Source organism: Elgaria multicarinata, chromosome 8, assembly GCF_023053635.1.
Source record: "Elgaria multicarinata webbii isolate HBS135686 ecotype San Diego chromosome 8, rElgMul1.1.pri, whole genome shotgun sequence".
Taxonomy (NCBI): domain Eukaryota; kingdom Metazoa; phylum Chordata; class Lepidosauria; order Squamata; family Anguidae; genus Elgaria; species Elgaria multicarinata.
In genome coordinates this window covers 85,467,102-85,483,762 of record NC_086178.1, presented here as the reverse complement: position 1 = coordinate 85,483,762, position 16,661 = coordinate 85,467,102, and the positions used below count along the sequence as shown (strand labels likewise).

At 40.9% G+C, this 16,661-nt stretch overlaps 1 protein-coding gene across 1 annotated transcript in view; it reads left to right on the top strand.

Moving 5' to 3' along the window:
• The first annotated feature begins 256 nt into the window (after positions 1 to 256).
• Positions 257 to 16,661, top strand: part of LOC134402965 (lipase member M-like) — a 32,216-nt gene continuing 15,811 nt past the window's right edge. Inside the window, exons 1-4 of the mRNA XM_063132940.1 lie at positions 257 to 361; positions 10,045 to 10,162; positions 13,320 to 13,518; positions 14,128 to 14,237. Of these exons, the coding sequence (XP_062989010.1) occupies positions 257 to 361; positions 10,045 to 10,162; positions 13,320 to 13,518; positions 14,128 to 14,237 (532 nt within the window). The remainder of the gene's footprint in view (positions 362 to 10,044; positions 10,163 to 13,319; positions 13,519 to 14,127; positions 14,238 to 16,661) is intronic.

The following is a 16,661-nucleotide window of genomic DNA, read 5'->3' as shown; positions in this document are numbered from 1 at the left end:
CACATGATAGAAATTCCTGGGCTCAATATTCTTTAATTGTAAGTATATGTCTTTTGGACCAGGTGCCAGTTGGTGGTTCTCTGGGTTCTAATAGAAGTAGTTACTGCAAACCTGAGGTCCACCTAGCTCTGCTTTAAACAGTCACCACTGGAATGGTTCCCTTCTGTACAACTTATTAACATGCAAATTACATTTCATTATGTTGCACAGAACATCATCATTACTTTATCTATATACTATGTTACCGAGGGAGAGGATGTGGCCATTTATTGTTGTGATATGTCTGTTCCAAGGATTGGTCCATTCAAAGGAACCAAGGAAAACAAAAAGAGCTACAACTCCAGAAGCTTTTATGAGTATTGTAAGTTGCCTATTGATGTTTGTTTAAATTACGTGGGACAACTTGTCATTTCATTAGCACAGTTCTTTAACCCCAAAGCGTTTTCACACAAAAGTTTCACAAAAGCATTTTCAAGCCCCCACTCCTAAATTTATTCTATCTCTTAGGTTCTCCAAACCAAATACCACCCACCCATTTTGCACACAAGTGCAAACCCTCATGCACCATTGTGTACAGAGACCTACAAATAAAAGTACAACCGTATTCAAGATTGTTTTGACAGTTGTATCCCTACTATGTTCTATGACCCATCTTTTTTTTTTTGCCTGGCTGAGATAGATGTTTATCTAAGAAATTTGTACCCTGCTTTTCTCCTCCCAAAGAGGCTTACAAAATAGAAAATAGTAAAAACGATAATGCATTAACAAGCAAAATCAGCAAAAACAGAAAAAGCCAAAACTAACCATCAACAAATAAAAATAAGCAACAGCAGAGGTATTTGCTTATTTAAAGGGAATTGTCTTCACTTGTTGGCAGGACACAGATAAAAAGGAAGATGAACCAATCCAGCCTTCCCAGTCTGTACCCTGCCCTCCACCCCCAGCTAGCACAGCCAATGCTGAGGGAGGATTGGACTTGTAGGTCATCACATCTGGAGGACCACTAGTTGCCCACCCCTGGGCTAAGCCAAGCTTGGTGCATCTCATGCATGTTTTTGTTGTTGTTGGCATCAGCAAGTGAAGGTTTTGTACAGCAGGATATATACAAAAAAATGCAGAAGGAAAAACAATAAGCAGGAAAGGAATGTATTCATCTTCTGAAGTGACATGGGCTGGAATGCTTTCATGAGCATATGCAGGTAGTACAAAAAAATGCAGACATTTCTGGGGGCACAAGGAAATGCGGCAAGGATGGCTTGTTTCTTTCTAAGCCAGCAGTAACACATTGCAAACCATCCCTGCAAGGCGGGCGCAAGGAGTGAGCAAAGGATGGCTTGTTTCTTTCTAATATGAAGAAAAAAAAGAAGGCTGTGGTTTGGAAACAATAACAGTATAATAAGAGTGATAACACTCAAACCACAAAAACATCAAAACAACTTTCATAGACGAATAATTCAAAAACTTTACAAATGTACAAAGAACAGGCACATCAACAATATTTCTAGGATGTTCACACCAACATTCACAACTAAGCCTGCAATATAAACTCCTAGTATATATATAATGAACTATTCACATAAAACGTATATATATATATATATATATATATATATATATATATATATAGTAGTCCGGTACAAATAGCTGTTTCGAAGATTCTTCCTCAGTATGACACTGAAAGATAATTCAAAAACACCATACTCAACATTTATAAAACAATCACATACATCATTATGCAATGCAAGTAAAACAGAAAAATTTTGGCCTCACCAACTGGTTTACAAAAGGAGCCACGGCTACACAATTAGAAAGGAACCCACCAGGGTTTATCTAAGAGAAAGATAGTGAGATTTATCATTTGTAAAGAATTCACAAACTCAGTAAATGATGCACAGGTATGCTAAAAAACTATCTAAGCTTACCACCATATCATTCTTACATCCTCCAAACCAACAGAAATGCTCTCAGATCTTTAAAGAGATTTTGAAAAAGCTCCCAGTTCTTATAGTATAGTTAAAATGACTTAATTGGCTAATAAATCACCTCAAGGGAGGAAAGCTTTGAGAGCTAAAGTAGCATTTAATCCAAAAGGTTGAATACAATTAAGTCGATGTATTCACTCAGCTTCTCTTTGGAGAAGCTCCTTATTCAAATCACGATGATTATACTGAAGGGGAAAGATCCTGTCAATAACAAAAACCTGGAACTCGTTATAATGATGATGGTGCTCAATAAAATGTTGAACTAGTGGTGCCTCCTATATACCATTTCTAAGTTAGGAACGATGTTCAATAATTCGTGCCCGTACACTCCGCATAGTGTTGCCCACATAAATTAAACGACAAGGACAGATGATGATATAGACCACCTTCTCTGTAGAACAATTGGAAAAGTATTTTAAATTAGGGGTGTGATCCGCTCCGATTAGGAGCGTAGAAGCAGTAGCGGATTGGCCTGCTCCGCCTTACCCAGAGGCGGAGTAGGAGCGGACCGCGGACCCCTAGAAGCAAGGCGAAGAGAAGCGACCATTTTTTGGAGCTCCTAGTTCAGGCGGAGCGCTCCGGTCGCCATCTTGAAAACATTTCACCATAGGATTGCATTGCGGCAAATAATCGCGCATAACTACGCTCTTTTTGAAGCTATCGTTCTAGAAATTCTTGTGCTCAGAGAGTCGTGGATGGGGGTCATTTTGAGACCACTCTCACCTCTCTGCGTCGTGCGGGTCACGTGCTATATTTTTTTGAAAATCGGGTCAACCGCGCGGCTCAAACGGCGTTTTCGGCTTTTCGCCCATAGGATTGCATTGAGGGAAAGACTCGGGCATAACTGGGTTGGTTTTTAAGCTATCGTTCTGAAAATTCTTGTGCACAGAGAGTCATGGATGGGGGTCATTTTGAGACTGCTCTCAACTTTCTGCGTCGTGCGGGTCGCGCGCTAGAAGTTTTTAAAAAATCAGCGGGAAAAATACCTTTTTCAAAGGGCTGAGGGGCAGAGTCAGCTCCCGGTCATGATCAAATGATCCCAAAGTTAGAGGAGGGCATAGGCAAAACGGGTAACTTGGGATTCTGGGAAACTTCTCTTTCTTCATCTGAACGGGCTTTTCCCAGTGTTTTTTAAAACAGTAGCCCCACCAAATGCACAAACACAACCTGAAATCATATACTAAGCCAAGAATAAGAGATAGAAACACAGCACTGCTACCCACCCTAACTTTGGGGAACAACTGAAAAGATGTGGTGCAAGGGGATGAGCTCCCCTAGGGCATCTCATCGTGGACGTGCCCCCACTCTCTCCTGCACTGGAAGGCCATTAGAGCCTTCCAAAGAGAGTAAAACGGTGGAGCAATGCCTATTATGAGTCGAAGTGAGCGTTTACTTCTTAGTGGTGGAGCGATGCCTGTTATGAGTTGAAGTGAGCGTTTACTTCTTAATCTCAGAGCTGTTGGTGGCTGTCTTGAGTTGAACTGGCAGCTGCTTCCCCTTCCCCCGGGCACGTCCCCCTATTGCTGGTAAAAGACAGATATAGCCTTTTTAAAAAAGTTCTTCTTTCTGTTTATTGAGCAACACTGCTGCTTTTAATTCCACCCCTCCTTTGTTTATTTATTGATTTATTCCATTTTATATGCATTACTGGCTTATCCTTGGCTCACTTCCTTATGCCCCCAGAAATGCCAGCTGCATGCCTGCCTGCCTTCCCTCCCTCCTCCCCTGCCCACCTCGCAGGGATGTTGTGTGTGTGTGGCTTTGACTCAGGGGAGAAGTCCTTCCTGCGCTCACTTGGAGTTTTGGAAGTTCCAAATTTTGCAGGTTTAAGCCCCGCCAAAAAACAGGGGATGATGGGACTGCCTTGGATAAGCTGTCATGGTGGTGAGTTTGAGGGTTTTTTTTAACGTGCAAAATTGACGGAGCTATGGAAAGGGGTGTTGGATTTTCATAAATTCCCCAAAAATCAGGGGATGATGGGACTGCCTTGAGTCTCGGCGTGCGTATGTATCCCTGGATAAGCTTTCATGGTGGCGTGTTTGAGGTTTCTAACGTGCAAATTGACGGAGCTATGGAAAGGGGTGTAAATGGGGTGCCCGATTTTCAAAAATTCCCCAAAAATCAGGGGATGATGGGATTGCTTTGAAACTTGGCGTGCGTGTGTATACCCCCATGAGGTGTCATGGTGCCAAACGTGAGGTTTCTAACTTGAACCAAAAAAAAGTTGTATAATTTTTTAGCTTTCAATGCAAGCCTATGGGGGGGGAAAACGGAGCTCCGGATCCGGATCCGGAGCTTCGAGCGGAGCGGAGCGGAAGTGGGTGGGGCGGGGGCGGGGCGGAGCGGCCCGATCCGGAAAATGGCGGATCTGCAAGTGAAGCGGAGCGGGGGGTCCATGCACACCCCTTTTTTAAATCAAAGGTGCGATTTTCTGTAGGATGTTGAAAGTTCTTAATTTGTAATGCCAAATCGCATACTGAACAGCCCCCACACCTATAATGTCCTTTTATACTATGTGTGATGTTCCTTGGTGGATCTATAACTGAACGTATTAAATAATCTTTAAGATTCTTAGTTCTTTTTCAACCAATCCGTGGTGGTACCGCACATCCTGGAAGATGGTTAATAATATGCCAATGACTATTAATAATTCTCATAATAACATTTGCGGATGGTGAATACTCAAATGCACATGATAGTCGGTCAGTGATTGCACGTGGAGATCTGGTCAAAAGAGAGTTCCTGGAAATGGCATTCACGCGTCGTTCAGCCTCATTAATCACCCTATGAGGGTATCCCCTATCTCGTAGTGATTGGCGAAATGTTACTTTTTGATCATTGAAATTTGAGTGATCCGTTGAAATGCGTTTAAAGCGAAAAAGTTGACCCACCAGAAGATTATTTCGTAAATGACGAGGATGGAAAGATGAAAAATTAAGGAGAGAATTTCTATCCGTAGGTTTTACAAAGGTCTTAAAGCATAACGCATTATTTTTCCGATATGTAATTGTATCCAAAAAAGATATTGACCTAATATCACTCTGAAAGGTAAATTTAATATGATCATGTAGGCTTCAAACGAGTTTGGGTTTTTATAAATCAAAAAGATATCATCTATAAAACGTTTATAGACAATTATCTCTTTATAGAAGGGATTTGTTGTAGGATGGCAGATATATAATTCCTCCAAATTAGCCATAAATAAATTTGCAATGTGAGGTGCAAATGGGCTCCCCATCGCTGCTCCCTTTACTTGGAAGAAAAATTTATCAGCAAACCTGAAATAGTTTTTTTCCAAAATGATGTCAATTAATTGTAACAAGAATTAAGTCAGTGGAACATTATTACTGCGCTTATTTAGATAAATTTCTGCAACAACGCAGGCTTCATCATATGGGATGCTGGTATACAAAGCTTGCATGTCCATGGTGACCAATAAAGATTGAGATGGAACATGTAGTCCCTCGAGCTTATTGATAAAGTCAGTAGTATCTCTTAAGAATGTAGGCGTAGCTGCCACCAAAGGGTTATTGTCATTGCCAAACTTATAGTCAAGATACGGCTGATGATTTGACTGGCACTTCTGGTGATGAGGGTCCGGCAAGAGTCTTAAGGAACAGACCTACACGGACCAGAAGGGATCATTTTTCCTCATTCCGCCCCCAATGCAGGGGACAAAACAGGACCTAGTTGTTAACCTTTCAGATAGGATATTAACACGTGATGAAAGAAGGGTTCTGAATTTGGGTTTGAACTTTGTGCCCACCCCTAGGTATAATACCTTTCGAACAAAGATTAACTTTTTTCGCCTCATACGTCTTATCAAATTAAAAGATAAGTTTGGCAATGACAATCCTGGCATACTGCACATTTTCCATCCCCCTTCGACTTATGTTCTGGCCATCCATAATCCTAATATTCTAGTATTTGAAAGATTAGTTCTGAAAGATTTGGACAGGTTATCATCTAATCCTTCTAAATCTATAAACAAATAAGAGATATTGCTTTCTACGTACCAATTAGGTCTGACCCAACAAACCATATTTCCTTTATTATAAAAACAGTTGTTGAAGAGGCTGTCTTAGCAGGCCATATTGATGATAAAACGGCTGAGTTTCTTCAGAATCGGTTCCCCTGTGTTCCTGTTTTCTACATCCTTCCTAAAATACATAAGCCCATGTTTCCTCCACCTGGACGCCCAATATTGTCAGGGTTAAATTCAATACTTGAACCACTTTCGAAATATGTTGACTCTTTTTTACGACCTTTGGTGGCAGCTACGCCTACATTCTTAAGAGATACTACGGACTTTATCAATAAGCTCGAGGGACTACATGTTCCATCTCAATCTTTATTTATTTATGGCCAATTTGGAGGAATTATATATCTGCCATCCTACAACAAATCCCTTCTATGAAGAGATAATTGTCTATAAACGTTTTATAGATATCTTTTTGATTTATGAAAACCCAAACTCGTTTGAAGCCTTTAAAAATTGGATGAATACACTACATGATCATATTAAATTTACCTTTCAGAGTGATATTAGGTCAATATCTTTTTTGGATACAATTACATATCGGAAAAATAATGCGTTATGCTTTAAGACCTTTGTAAAACCTACGGATAGAAATTCTCTCCTTAATTTTTCATCTTTCCATCCTCGTCATTTACGAAATAATCTTCTGGTGGGTCAACTTTTTCGCTTTAAACACATTTCAACGGATCACTCAAATTTCAATGATCAAAAAGTAACATTTCGCCAATCACTACGAGATAGGGGATACCCTCATAGGGTGATTAATGAGGCTGAATGACGCGTGAATGCCATTTCCAGGAACTCTTTTTTGACCAGATCTCCACGTGCAATCACTGACCGACTATCATGTGCATTTGAGTATTCACCATCTGCAAATGTTATTATGAGAATTATTAATAGTCATTGGCATATTATTAACCATCTTCCAGGATGTGCGGCACCACCACGGATTGGTTGAAAAAGAACTAAGAATCTTAAAGATTATTTAATACGTTCAGTTATAGATCCACCAAGGAACCCCACACATAGTATAAAAGGACATTATAGGTGTGGGGGCTGTTCAGTATGCGATTTGGCATTACAAATTAAGAACTTTCAACATCCTACAGAAAATTGCACCTTTGATTTAAAATACTTTTCCAATTGTTCTACAGAGAAGGTGGTATATCATCATCTGTCCTTGTCGTTTAATTTATGTGGGCAAATTTATGTGGGGAGCCGAGTGGATACATCGACTTAATTGTATTCAACCTTTTGGATTAAACGCTACTTTAGCTCTCACAGCTTTCCTCCCTTGAGGTGATTTATTAGCCAATTAAGTCATTTTAACTATACTATAAGAACTGGGAGCTTTTTCAAAATCTCTTTAAAGATCTGAGAGCATTTCTGTCGGCTTGGAGGACGTAAGAATGATATGGTGGTAAGCTTAGATAGGTTTTTTTTAGCATACCTGTGCATCATTTACTGAGTTTGTGAATTCTTTACAAATGATAAATCTCACTATCTTTCTCTTAGATAAACCCTGGTGGGTTCCTTTCTAATTGTGTAGCTGTGGCTCCTTTTGTAAACCAGTTGGTGAGGCCAAAATTTTTCTGTTTTATTTGCATTGCAAAACAATGTGTGTGATTGGTTTATAAATGTTGAGTATGGTGTTTTTGAATTATCTTTCAGCATCATACTGAGGAAGAATCTTCGAAACAGCTATTTGTACCGGACTACTGTATATATATATGTATAGATGCTTTATGTGAATAGTTCATAATATATATACTAGGAGTTTATATTGCAGGTTTAGTTGTGAATGTTGGTGTGAACATCCTAGAAATATTGTTGATGTGCCTGTTCTTTGTACATTTGTAAAGTTTTTGAATTATTCATCTATGAAAGTTGTTTTGATGTTTTTGTGGTTTGAGTGTTGTTTCTTTCTAAGCCAGCAGTAACGCATTGCAAACCATCCCTGCGAGGCAGGCGTAAGGAGTGAGCAAAGGATGGCTTGTTTCTTTCTAAGCCAGCAGTAACACATTGCAAACCAACCCTGTGAGGCGGGTGCAAGGAGTGAGCAAAGGATGGCTTGTTTCTTTCTAAGCCAGCAGTAACGCATTGCAAACCATCCCTGCGAGGCAGTTACAGAGGAGGAGGACGTGCGGGCAGAGAGCCAGGCACAGTTATGTCATAGATCTAGTATGGGGGAGTCAGTCCAGGCAGATGCCCCACCACAGCAGCACCCTGGGGGGAAGGCAGGCAGCAGACATTGCTGGGGGCACAAGGAAGTGAGCCAAGGATAGTTTCAAAGCCAGTAATGCAAACCATCCCTGTGAGGTGGGAGCAGCATGGAGAGATGCCTTTTCTTTTGCATCCCAGAACTAGGAGGATAAGAGTAAAGCTTTGTGATCTTTGCTTCAGAGTTGATTGACTGCACTGTGATCACAGCCATTATTAAACAACAACAACAACAATAGTAACATCAATAATAGCAGTGCTAATTAATATTAATAGCAATAATAATAATAACAACAACAATGAGGAGTTGAACCACAATGAAAGCCTGCCTGACTTCACTGAAGAGGAAAAGCCAGGAGAGCTTGGGCTATGGGGTGTAAATATAAAATGGAATAAATAAACAAACAAACAAACAAAGGAGGGGTGGAATTAAAAGCAGCAGTGTTGCTGAATAAACAACAAGAAGATTTTTTTAAAAAAAGGCTATGTCTGTCTTTTACCAGTAAGAGGAAAGTGGACGTGCCCAGGGGGAGAGGGATATGCCAATTTTTGACTGGCCCTAAGTAAGTACCAGTCTTAAGAAGCTACCTGTCACTTCAACTCATGATAGGCATTAGTTTCCACTGGTTACTCTTTGGATGGCTCTGATGACCCTCCAAGGGCAGGACACAGTGTGTGTGCACTGGGCACATCCACCTGCCCTAGGGGACCTCATCCCCTTGCACCACATCTATTCAGTTGTTCACCAAGGTTAGGGTGGGTAGCAGTGCTGTGTTTCCTATCTGTTATTTATTTGCTTAGTATATGATTTCAGGTTGTGTTTGTGCATTTGGTGGGGCTACTGTTTTGAAAAACACTGGGAAAAGTCCGTTCAGACTAAGAAAGAGAAGTTTCCCAGTATCCCAAGTTACTAGTATCCTGTTTTGCCTGTCCCCTCCTCCAACTTTGGGATCATGAATCTGCCTCTCAGCACTTCAAAAAGGTACCTCTCCCGCTTTTTTTACCCGATTTAAAAAATATATATAGCAAGCGAACCGCACCACGCAGAGTGCTGAGAGTAGGCTCAAAATGACCCCCAGCCAAAACTCTCTAAGCACAAGAAATTTTAGAAAGATAGCTTTAAAAACAACACAGTTATGCCTTAATCTTTTCCTCAATGCAATCCTATGGGCGAAATTATTCAAAATGGCGGGCGGATCGCACCTCAAAAAAAGAAGCGCTTCTCCTATGGCCGCTTCTCTTTGACATGCTTCTAAGGGTCCGTGGTCCGTTTCTACTCTGCCTCTGGGCAAGGTGGAGCAGGCCAATTCGCTTCTGATTCTCTGATTCTAATCGGAGCGGAGCACGTCCCTACTTTCTATAACACCTGTAGCACCATTCAAAAAAAATACTGCACTTCCCTCAATCTAAAATAAAATACAGTAATCATTGCAAGGAGTGGGAGAAGCCCTGGAGGAGCATGACATCATGTAAAGGACCCACAAACTATCATGAGTGAGCAATCATGAGTGCAAATAAAAGCCTCATGTAGAAAAGATTAGAGTGGGAGTGGCAAACTGTTGCATTTTCTTTAACTAAACATTTCTGGACTGGGGTATAGGAGGAGATGTGGAGCAGTGGTGGCTATTCATTTATGCTAATAGGTAGTGCAGCTCTTATAACCCCAAACTTGCTATTGGTTTTCTTAGACTGTGCCTTTTTCTTTGTCACTATTCAGTACTCAGTCACTTCTGAAGTTGAGATGAAATAGTAACGCTATATAAATCCTTCTGGAAAAACAATTCACTTTTCTCTCTTTTGCAGAATGAACTTATTATCCACAAAGGCTATCCTAGTGAGGAGTATAAAGTGGTAACAGAAGATGGCTATATTCTCAGCATTAACAGAATACCATTTGGTATTAAGAATCAGGGGAATTCAGGTATGATTACTTAACATGATGTAAAATAGAAGGAGGGTACGTGAAATATAAAAATTGAGCTCAGGACACACATTCTCCAAGCCCACCTTCACAGCTGCTGAACTGATGTGCAATGAAACCATGGTTGAAACTCATTGCTCTTGATCCTTTCCAGTAGGGGTATGCACGGACCCCCCGCTCCGCTTCTCTTCCAGATCTGTGATTTGCGGATCGGGCCGCTTCGCTCCACCCCTGCTCCGCCTATGTCCGCTCTGCTCCGCTGCGGAGCTCCGGATCCGGATCAGAGCTCCGTTTCCCCCCCCATAGGCTTGCATTGAAAGCTAAAAAAAATATACAACTTTTTTCTGTTAAAGTTAGAAACCTCAAGTTTGGCACCATGACACTTTATGGAGGTATACACACGCACACCAAGTTTCAAGCCAATCGCATCATCCCCAGATTTTTTGGGAATTTTTGAAAATCGGGCACCCCATTCACACCCCTTTCGATAGCTCCGTCAATTTGCATGTTAGAAACCTCAAACTTGGCACCATGATAGCTTATCTAGGGATACACATGCACGCCAAGACTCAAGGCAATCCCATCATCCCCTGATTTTTGGCGGGGCTCTAACCTCCAACGCACCACCCATAACCCCAATTCACACCCCTTTCGATAGCTCTGTCAATTTGCACGTTAGAAACCTCAAAATCACTACCATGATAGCTTATCCATGTATCCACATGGATGCCAAGTTTCAAGCCAATCCCATCATCCCCTGATTTTTGGGGAATTTTTGAAAATCGGGCACCCCATTCACACCCCTTTCGATAGCTCCGTCAATTTGCATGTTAGAAACCTCAAACTCGGCACCATGATATCTTATCCAGGAATACACATGCACGCCAAGACTCAAGGCAATCCCATCATCCTCTGATTTTTGGCGGGGCTCTAACCTTTTAACTCACCCCAAATCAAGTCCCATTTTACAACTACATCAATTTGCATGTCAGAAACCTCAACTTCAGTCCCATGACAGCTTACCCATGTGTCCACATGGACACCAAGTTTCAAGCCAATCCCATCATCTCCGGATTTTTGGGGAATTTATGAAAGTCGGACACCCCAGTATCTGCAGACAGCTCAATGGGCCCATTTCAAAGGAAATCCCAACATGCCATGAATTGGGGAGTAGAGATAAACCTAAAGATGAATCTTCTTCCACACTTGAAAAATTGATTTGGAATTTGAGCACAGGAAGGACTTCTCCCCTGAGTCAAAGCAAGACACACAAAAACCATCCCTGCGAGGTGTGAAGGGGAGGAGGGAGGGAAGGCAGGCAGGCAGCAGACATTTCTGGGGGCACAAGGAAGTGAGCCAAGGATAGTTTCAAAGCCAGTAATGCATATAAAATGGAATAAATAAATAAATAAACAAAGGAGGGGTGGAATTAAAAGCAGCAGTGCTGCTGAATAAACAAGAAGAATTTTTTAAAAAGGCTATATCTGTCTTTTACCAGTAAGAGGGGAGTGGACGTGCCCAAGGGGAAGGGGAATCATCTGCCAATTTGACTGGTCCTGTCTAGGTACCAGTCTTTAAGAAGCAAACGATCACTTCAACTCATGATAGGCATTCTCTCCAGTGATTTACCTTCGGAGGGCTCTGATGGCCCTCCAAGGACAGGAGAGTGCACAGGGCACGTCCACATGCCCTAGGGGAGCTCATCCCCTTGCACCACATCTATTCAGTTGTTCCCCAAAGTTAGGGTGGGTAGCAGTGCTGTGTTTCTATCTCTTATTATTGGCTTAGTATATGATTTCACAGGTTGTGTTTGTGCATTTGGTGGGGCTACTGTTTTAAAAAACACTGGGAAAAGTCCGTTCAGACTAAGAAAGAGAAGTTCCAAGAATCCCAAGTTACCCATTTTGCCTATCCCTTCCTCCAACTTTGGGATCATGTGATCATGACCGGGAGTTGACTCTGCCCCTCAGCCCTTCAAAGAAGGTACATTTTCCCTCTGTTTTACCCGATTTTTCCAAAAATTCTAGCAAGCGAACCGCAGTACGCAGAGAGCTGAGAGTAGGCTCAAAATGACCCCCAGCCACGACTCTCTAAGCACAAGAAGTTTCAGAAAGATAGCTTAAAAACAACACAGTTATCTCCTATTCTTTTCCGCAATGCAATCCTATGGGCGAAATTTTTCAAAATGGCGATTGGATCGGTCCGCGAAAAGAGAAGCGCGCCGCTTATGGGCGCTTCTCTTCGTCGTGCTTCTACGGGTCCCCGTTCTGCTTCTACTCTGCCTCTGGGCAAGGCGGAGCAGGCCAATTCGCTTCTGATTCTCCGCTTCTAATCGGAGCGGAGCACATCCCTACTTTCCAGGCCTGGAGTCTGCACCTGACAACCTTGGCCAAGCTCCCAGTAAGGCCCTTTCACTCAAGGCCAGAATCAAGGGTTGGGCAGAAGGAAGGAGGGAGGGAAGGGCTTGATAGGGAAGGATCAAGATTTGATGGGCTTCAACCAGAGTTTGATTTCTTGACATGCTTGCCTATCATCTACTTGTAAAGCTGGGCTCAAAGGGTTGTGTGAACACACCTAGGACCAATCTGTTACTCTTTTCTCCCTAGCAGAAATTGGAGCATATTTAAATGTCTAGATGAAATTTACAAAGATATGTCACAAAATGATGACAAAATTAAATTTTAACGCAATTGTAATTTTGATTCTATTCTTAATAGTGCTAGGAGAATCATTTTCTCAGTAAGGTAACAAGTTGGCCAGTACAAAACTTGATCTGGAGGTGGCAGGGAGAGAGAGGAATCACAGAAATCTGAATTCCAGTGTACTTTCAAATGCCAAGTTATTTGATATCAGTATGTAGTATTTCCACATGTAAAATCAATGAGCACAAACCAGCTGAAGTGCCTAACGAAACAATCCTATACACGTATAAACAGAAGTGAAGCCTTTTGAGTTCAATAGAGCAGATTCCAAGGGAAGATGGTGTAGGACTGCAGCTTTTAGCTCCTTTTATTTCAACATTTCAGAATCTGGATTACCTTGGACCAAGTTCCCTCCCCCTTTTTGTCATTTATTTTTGGTATGGCATACTCACAGCCCTAGCTAAATGTTACCCATGAGTTTAATAACTAAAGAAAATACTCTCTTCCTTCTTCAGTTTTGAAACCCGTGGTGTTTCTCCAGCATGGTCTTCTGGGAAATGGAATCAACTGGGTCACTAACTTGGCCCACAACAGTTTGGGCTTCATCCTTGCAGATGCTGGCTATGATGTTTGGATTGGAAACAGCAGAGGAAACACCTGGTCAAGAAGCCATCAGAATCTGTCTATAAACCAAGAAGAATTTTGGGCTTTCAGGTGTAATTTGCAACAAGAATTACAAGTTATTAAGCAGCTCAAGATATTACATGTGCAATACTTAGGGGCTTAAAAATGTGTTTATCTAACAAGCACATTGTTTATCTCATTGGTTCCAATTCAGTATAGGTTGAAAATGTCAATGTTTAATAAGGCTAGTTAGTTTCTATCCCTTTGTTTTTAAGAAGTACTTAATTCACTCCTGATGGAATTTAATACATTTATATTCAAGACATTTATATTATACAGTTCAGAATATGGAATTGACATTCTTGTAATGTGTGCCCCAATAGTTCTTGTCAACCTTAAATCATACTCTACACCAGCAAAGGACTCCCTACCACTCTCCTAATTATTTAACAGTGCCTACTGTAGTTGGTGTGTGGGAGAGGGAGAGGGAGAGGGAAAGGGAGAGATTTCCATTTACCAAAGCAAGAAACAAATGTAAATGACTGAAAATGGCTTCAGAGTTAAAATCAGATCTCACCATGTCATGAAAATGCAAATTCATGTACCATGTATTAGATGGCACCTGTTCTGTATGATGTACATCTTCTAATTAACTTTTCGTGCTTCTGTACTCAGTGTATTTGTTTCTTCCCTCTCTAGTTTTGATGAGATGGCCAAGTACGATCTTCCAGCTGTGCTCAACTTCATTCTGCAGAAAACTGGACAACAACAGTTATACTATGTTGGCTATTCACAGGGTACTACCATAGGTATGTTCCTTGGAATAATGCTCTTATGTAATGATGTTGTTTTGTAATACTAATGACAGTGTAAACGAAAGGCAGAATCCTATGGATGTTTAGGCAAAAAAAAAGTCCTACAACTCCTAGCATTTCTCAGCAAGCATGTCTGGATGGAGCATATAGGGAGAGGTAAGCCTTTTTTCTGCCTAAACATCCATCAGATTGCACTCTAAAGGACTTTGAATAATTATTTTATGTCGAAAGGTTTAAAAAATGGACTTCTTTTATGATACCAAGGGAAAAGATACCAAATTCAGAAACTGCATTTATGCTGGGTTGAGCTTTGTCTGAGGAGTTTGATAGCTTTTACTTGGAGATCAAGAACACCAACAGAAATCTGGAAGAATATAGGAGACACTATAACAGTCCAGGTATGCTCCTAGATTTGAGTTCTGGATTTAAGATTAGCTACAGTCTTTTGGCATCCTTCACCTACAGTGGCTGTGGTTTGGACCCTGGTTTCCAGCTCTGGCTTGTCAAGGGAGAGACAAGGGCTCTTTCTACACCATATGGCTGTAGAGGGAGGGGGGGACGATCCTGGACTTACCTTCTTACAGGATCGTCCCATGTGTCCAAATGGCCAACGTGACATTTGTGTAGGGTTATTGTGCCAGAACTTTTCTCTCTCTGGAACTCTGTTTGTGCTCAGAAACAAACACACATCACGCAGGTCTTACACAGCAGAGCTGGTTTATTTCCTTCAGGCTTCTGTGCAGTTCAGTTCAGATCAGCACACTGAGGCATACACAGAAAGCAGTGATCGTAGAGCAGTGATCAGTAAGCAGTGATCAGTTCCATTTTACAAAGTGAGAAACTATATACACATCTTACACAATTCTTATCTACATTACATACAGCTGTGATGAGGCTAACTTAGAATCTTGGCAAGGTTCCCAGAACAGCCTCTATCTCAAGGTAATTACCCACAGATAGTCTTTCTCTGTTTAACCCTGAGATAGCCATACACACACAATTTTAATGACTAAGCAAGTATTTCTTTCATATACTTAACAGTCCTCCTCTTGCGCATGTTGTTTAAATTGTGTTACAATCTGAGACCCAGCTTTAAAACATCTCTTTGTGTTTTACCATTGAACGTTCCACCTGTCCTTTCTCATTTTGTTTTACTTTGAATACCCATTTACAGGTAATGGCTTTACGACCTTCAGGTAAAGGTACTAGCTCCCACGTTTCATTTTTTTCCATTGCTCTGATTTCCTCTGACATTGCTTCATGCCAGCCCTGAGCTTCTGTAGGTTCCATTTCCTGAATTTCCTCAAATGAAGTAGGTTCATAAGCTATTAGTAAAGCTCTATGAGAAACCTGTTTGCTTTGGTATTCATCTGAATAACGAATTGGAGCTTTGTGTTCCCTTTCTGATCGCTTTGGCATAGTTACAGGCACAGTTTCCTCCTTTACAGTTTCTTCCCCCTCCCTCTCTTGCTGAGATTGTTCAGGAATTTCTTCTGTTTCTACAGCTTTCTGTTCTACAGGCAAACTTACATACTGTTTTGTTTCCTGCATTTGTTCATGAAAAACTACATCTCTGCTCACAATTACACTTTTGTGATATGGAGACCACAAACGATAGCCTTTTGTTTGTGTATCATATCCCAACAGTTTACATTCCAAACCTCTTTGAGCTAGCTTTCCTGGTCTGTTTTCTTTCTGAACATGAGCAAAACATTTACTTCCAAAAACCCTTATATGTGACACTCTAGGTTTTCTTTTGTAAAACATTTCATATGGGTTTTTTTCATGTACAGAGTGGTAAAGCCTGTTTAACAAATAATTTGAGGTGGACAAAGCTTCTGCCCAGAACAGGTTAGACAATCCTGACTCTCTCAATAGAGCTCTTAACATGTTCTGCAAGGTTCTGTTTTTCCTTTCTGCAACTCCATTTTGAAATGGTGAATATGGAGCAGTAAGGTCATGTTTTATACCCTCATCACTGAGGAATTTTTTAAATTGGTTGCTAAGAAATTCACCTCCCCGGTCCGTTCTTAGATTAGCTATAGGTTCTTTAAATCTATTTTTACTCCACTTAACAAAGGCTTTAAACTTTCCAAAAGTTTCACTCTTCTGTTTTAACACATACACAAATCCGAATCTACTGTAATCATCAACAATAGACAAGAAAAATCTGTTTCCTCCTTGACTTGTCTCAAAAGGACCTGCAAGATCTGCATGTATTAATTCAAAAATTCTTTTTGTTATTCTCTCACTATGTTTTGGAATGTTTGACTTATGACACTTGGTTTCACTGCATACATTACATTCTAGATAGTTAGAACATGGTTTGATTTTCACCCCTTCACACAATTCTGGAATCTTAGAAATTGTTTTATAGTTAGCATGACCAAACCTTTTATGAGTTAAATGGATACACTC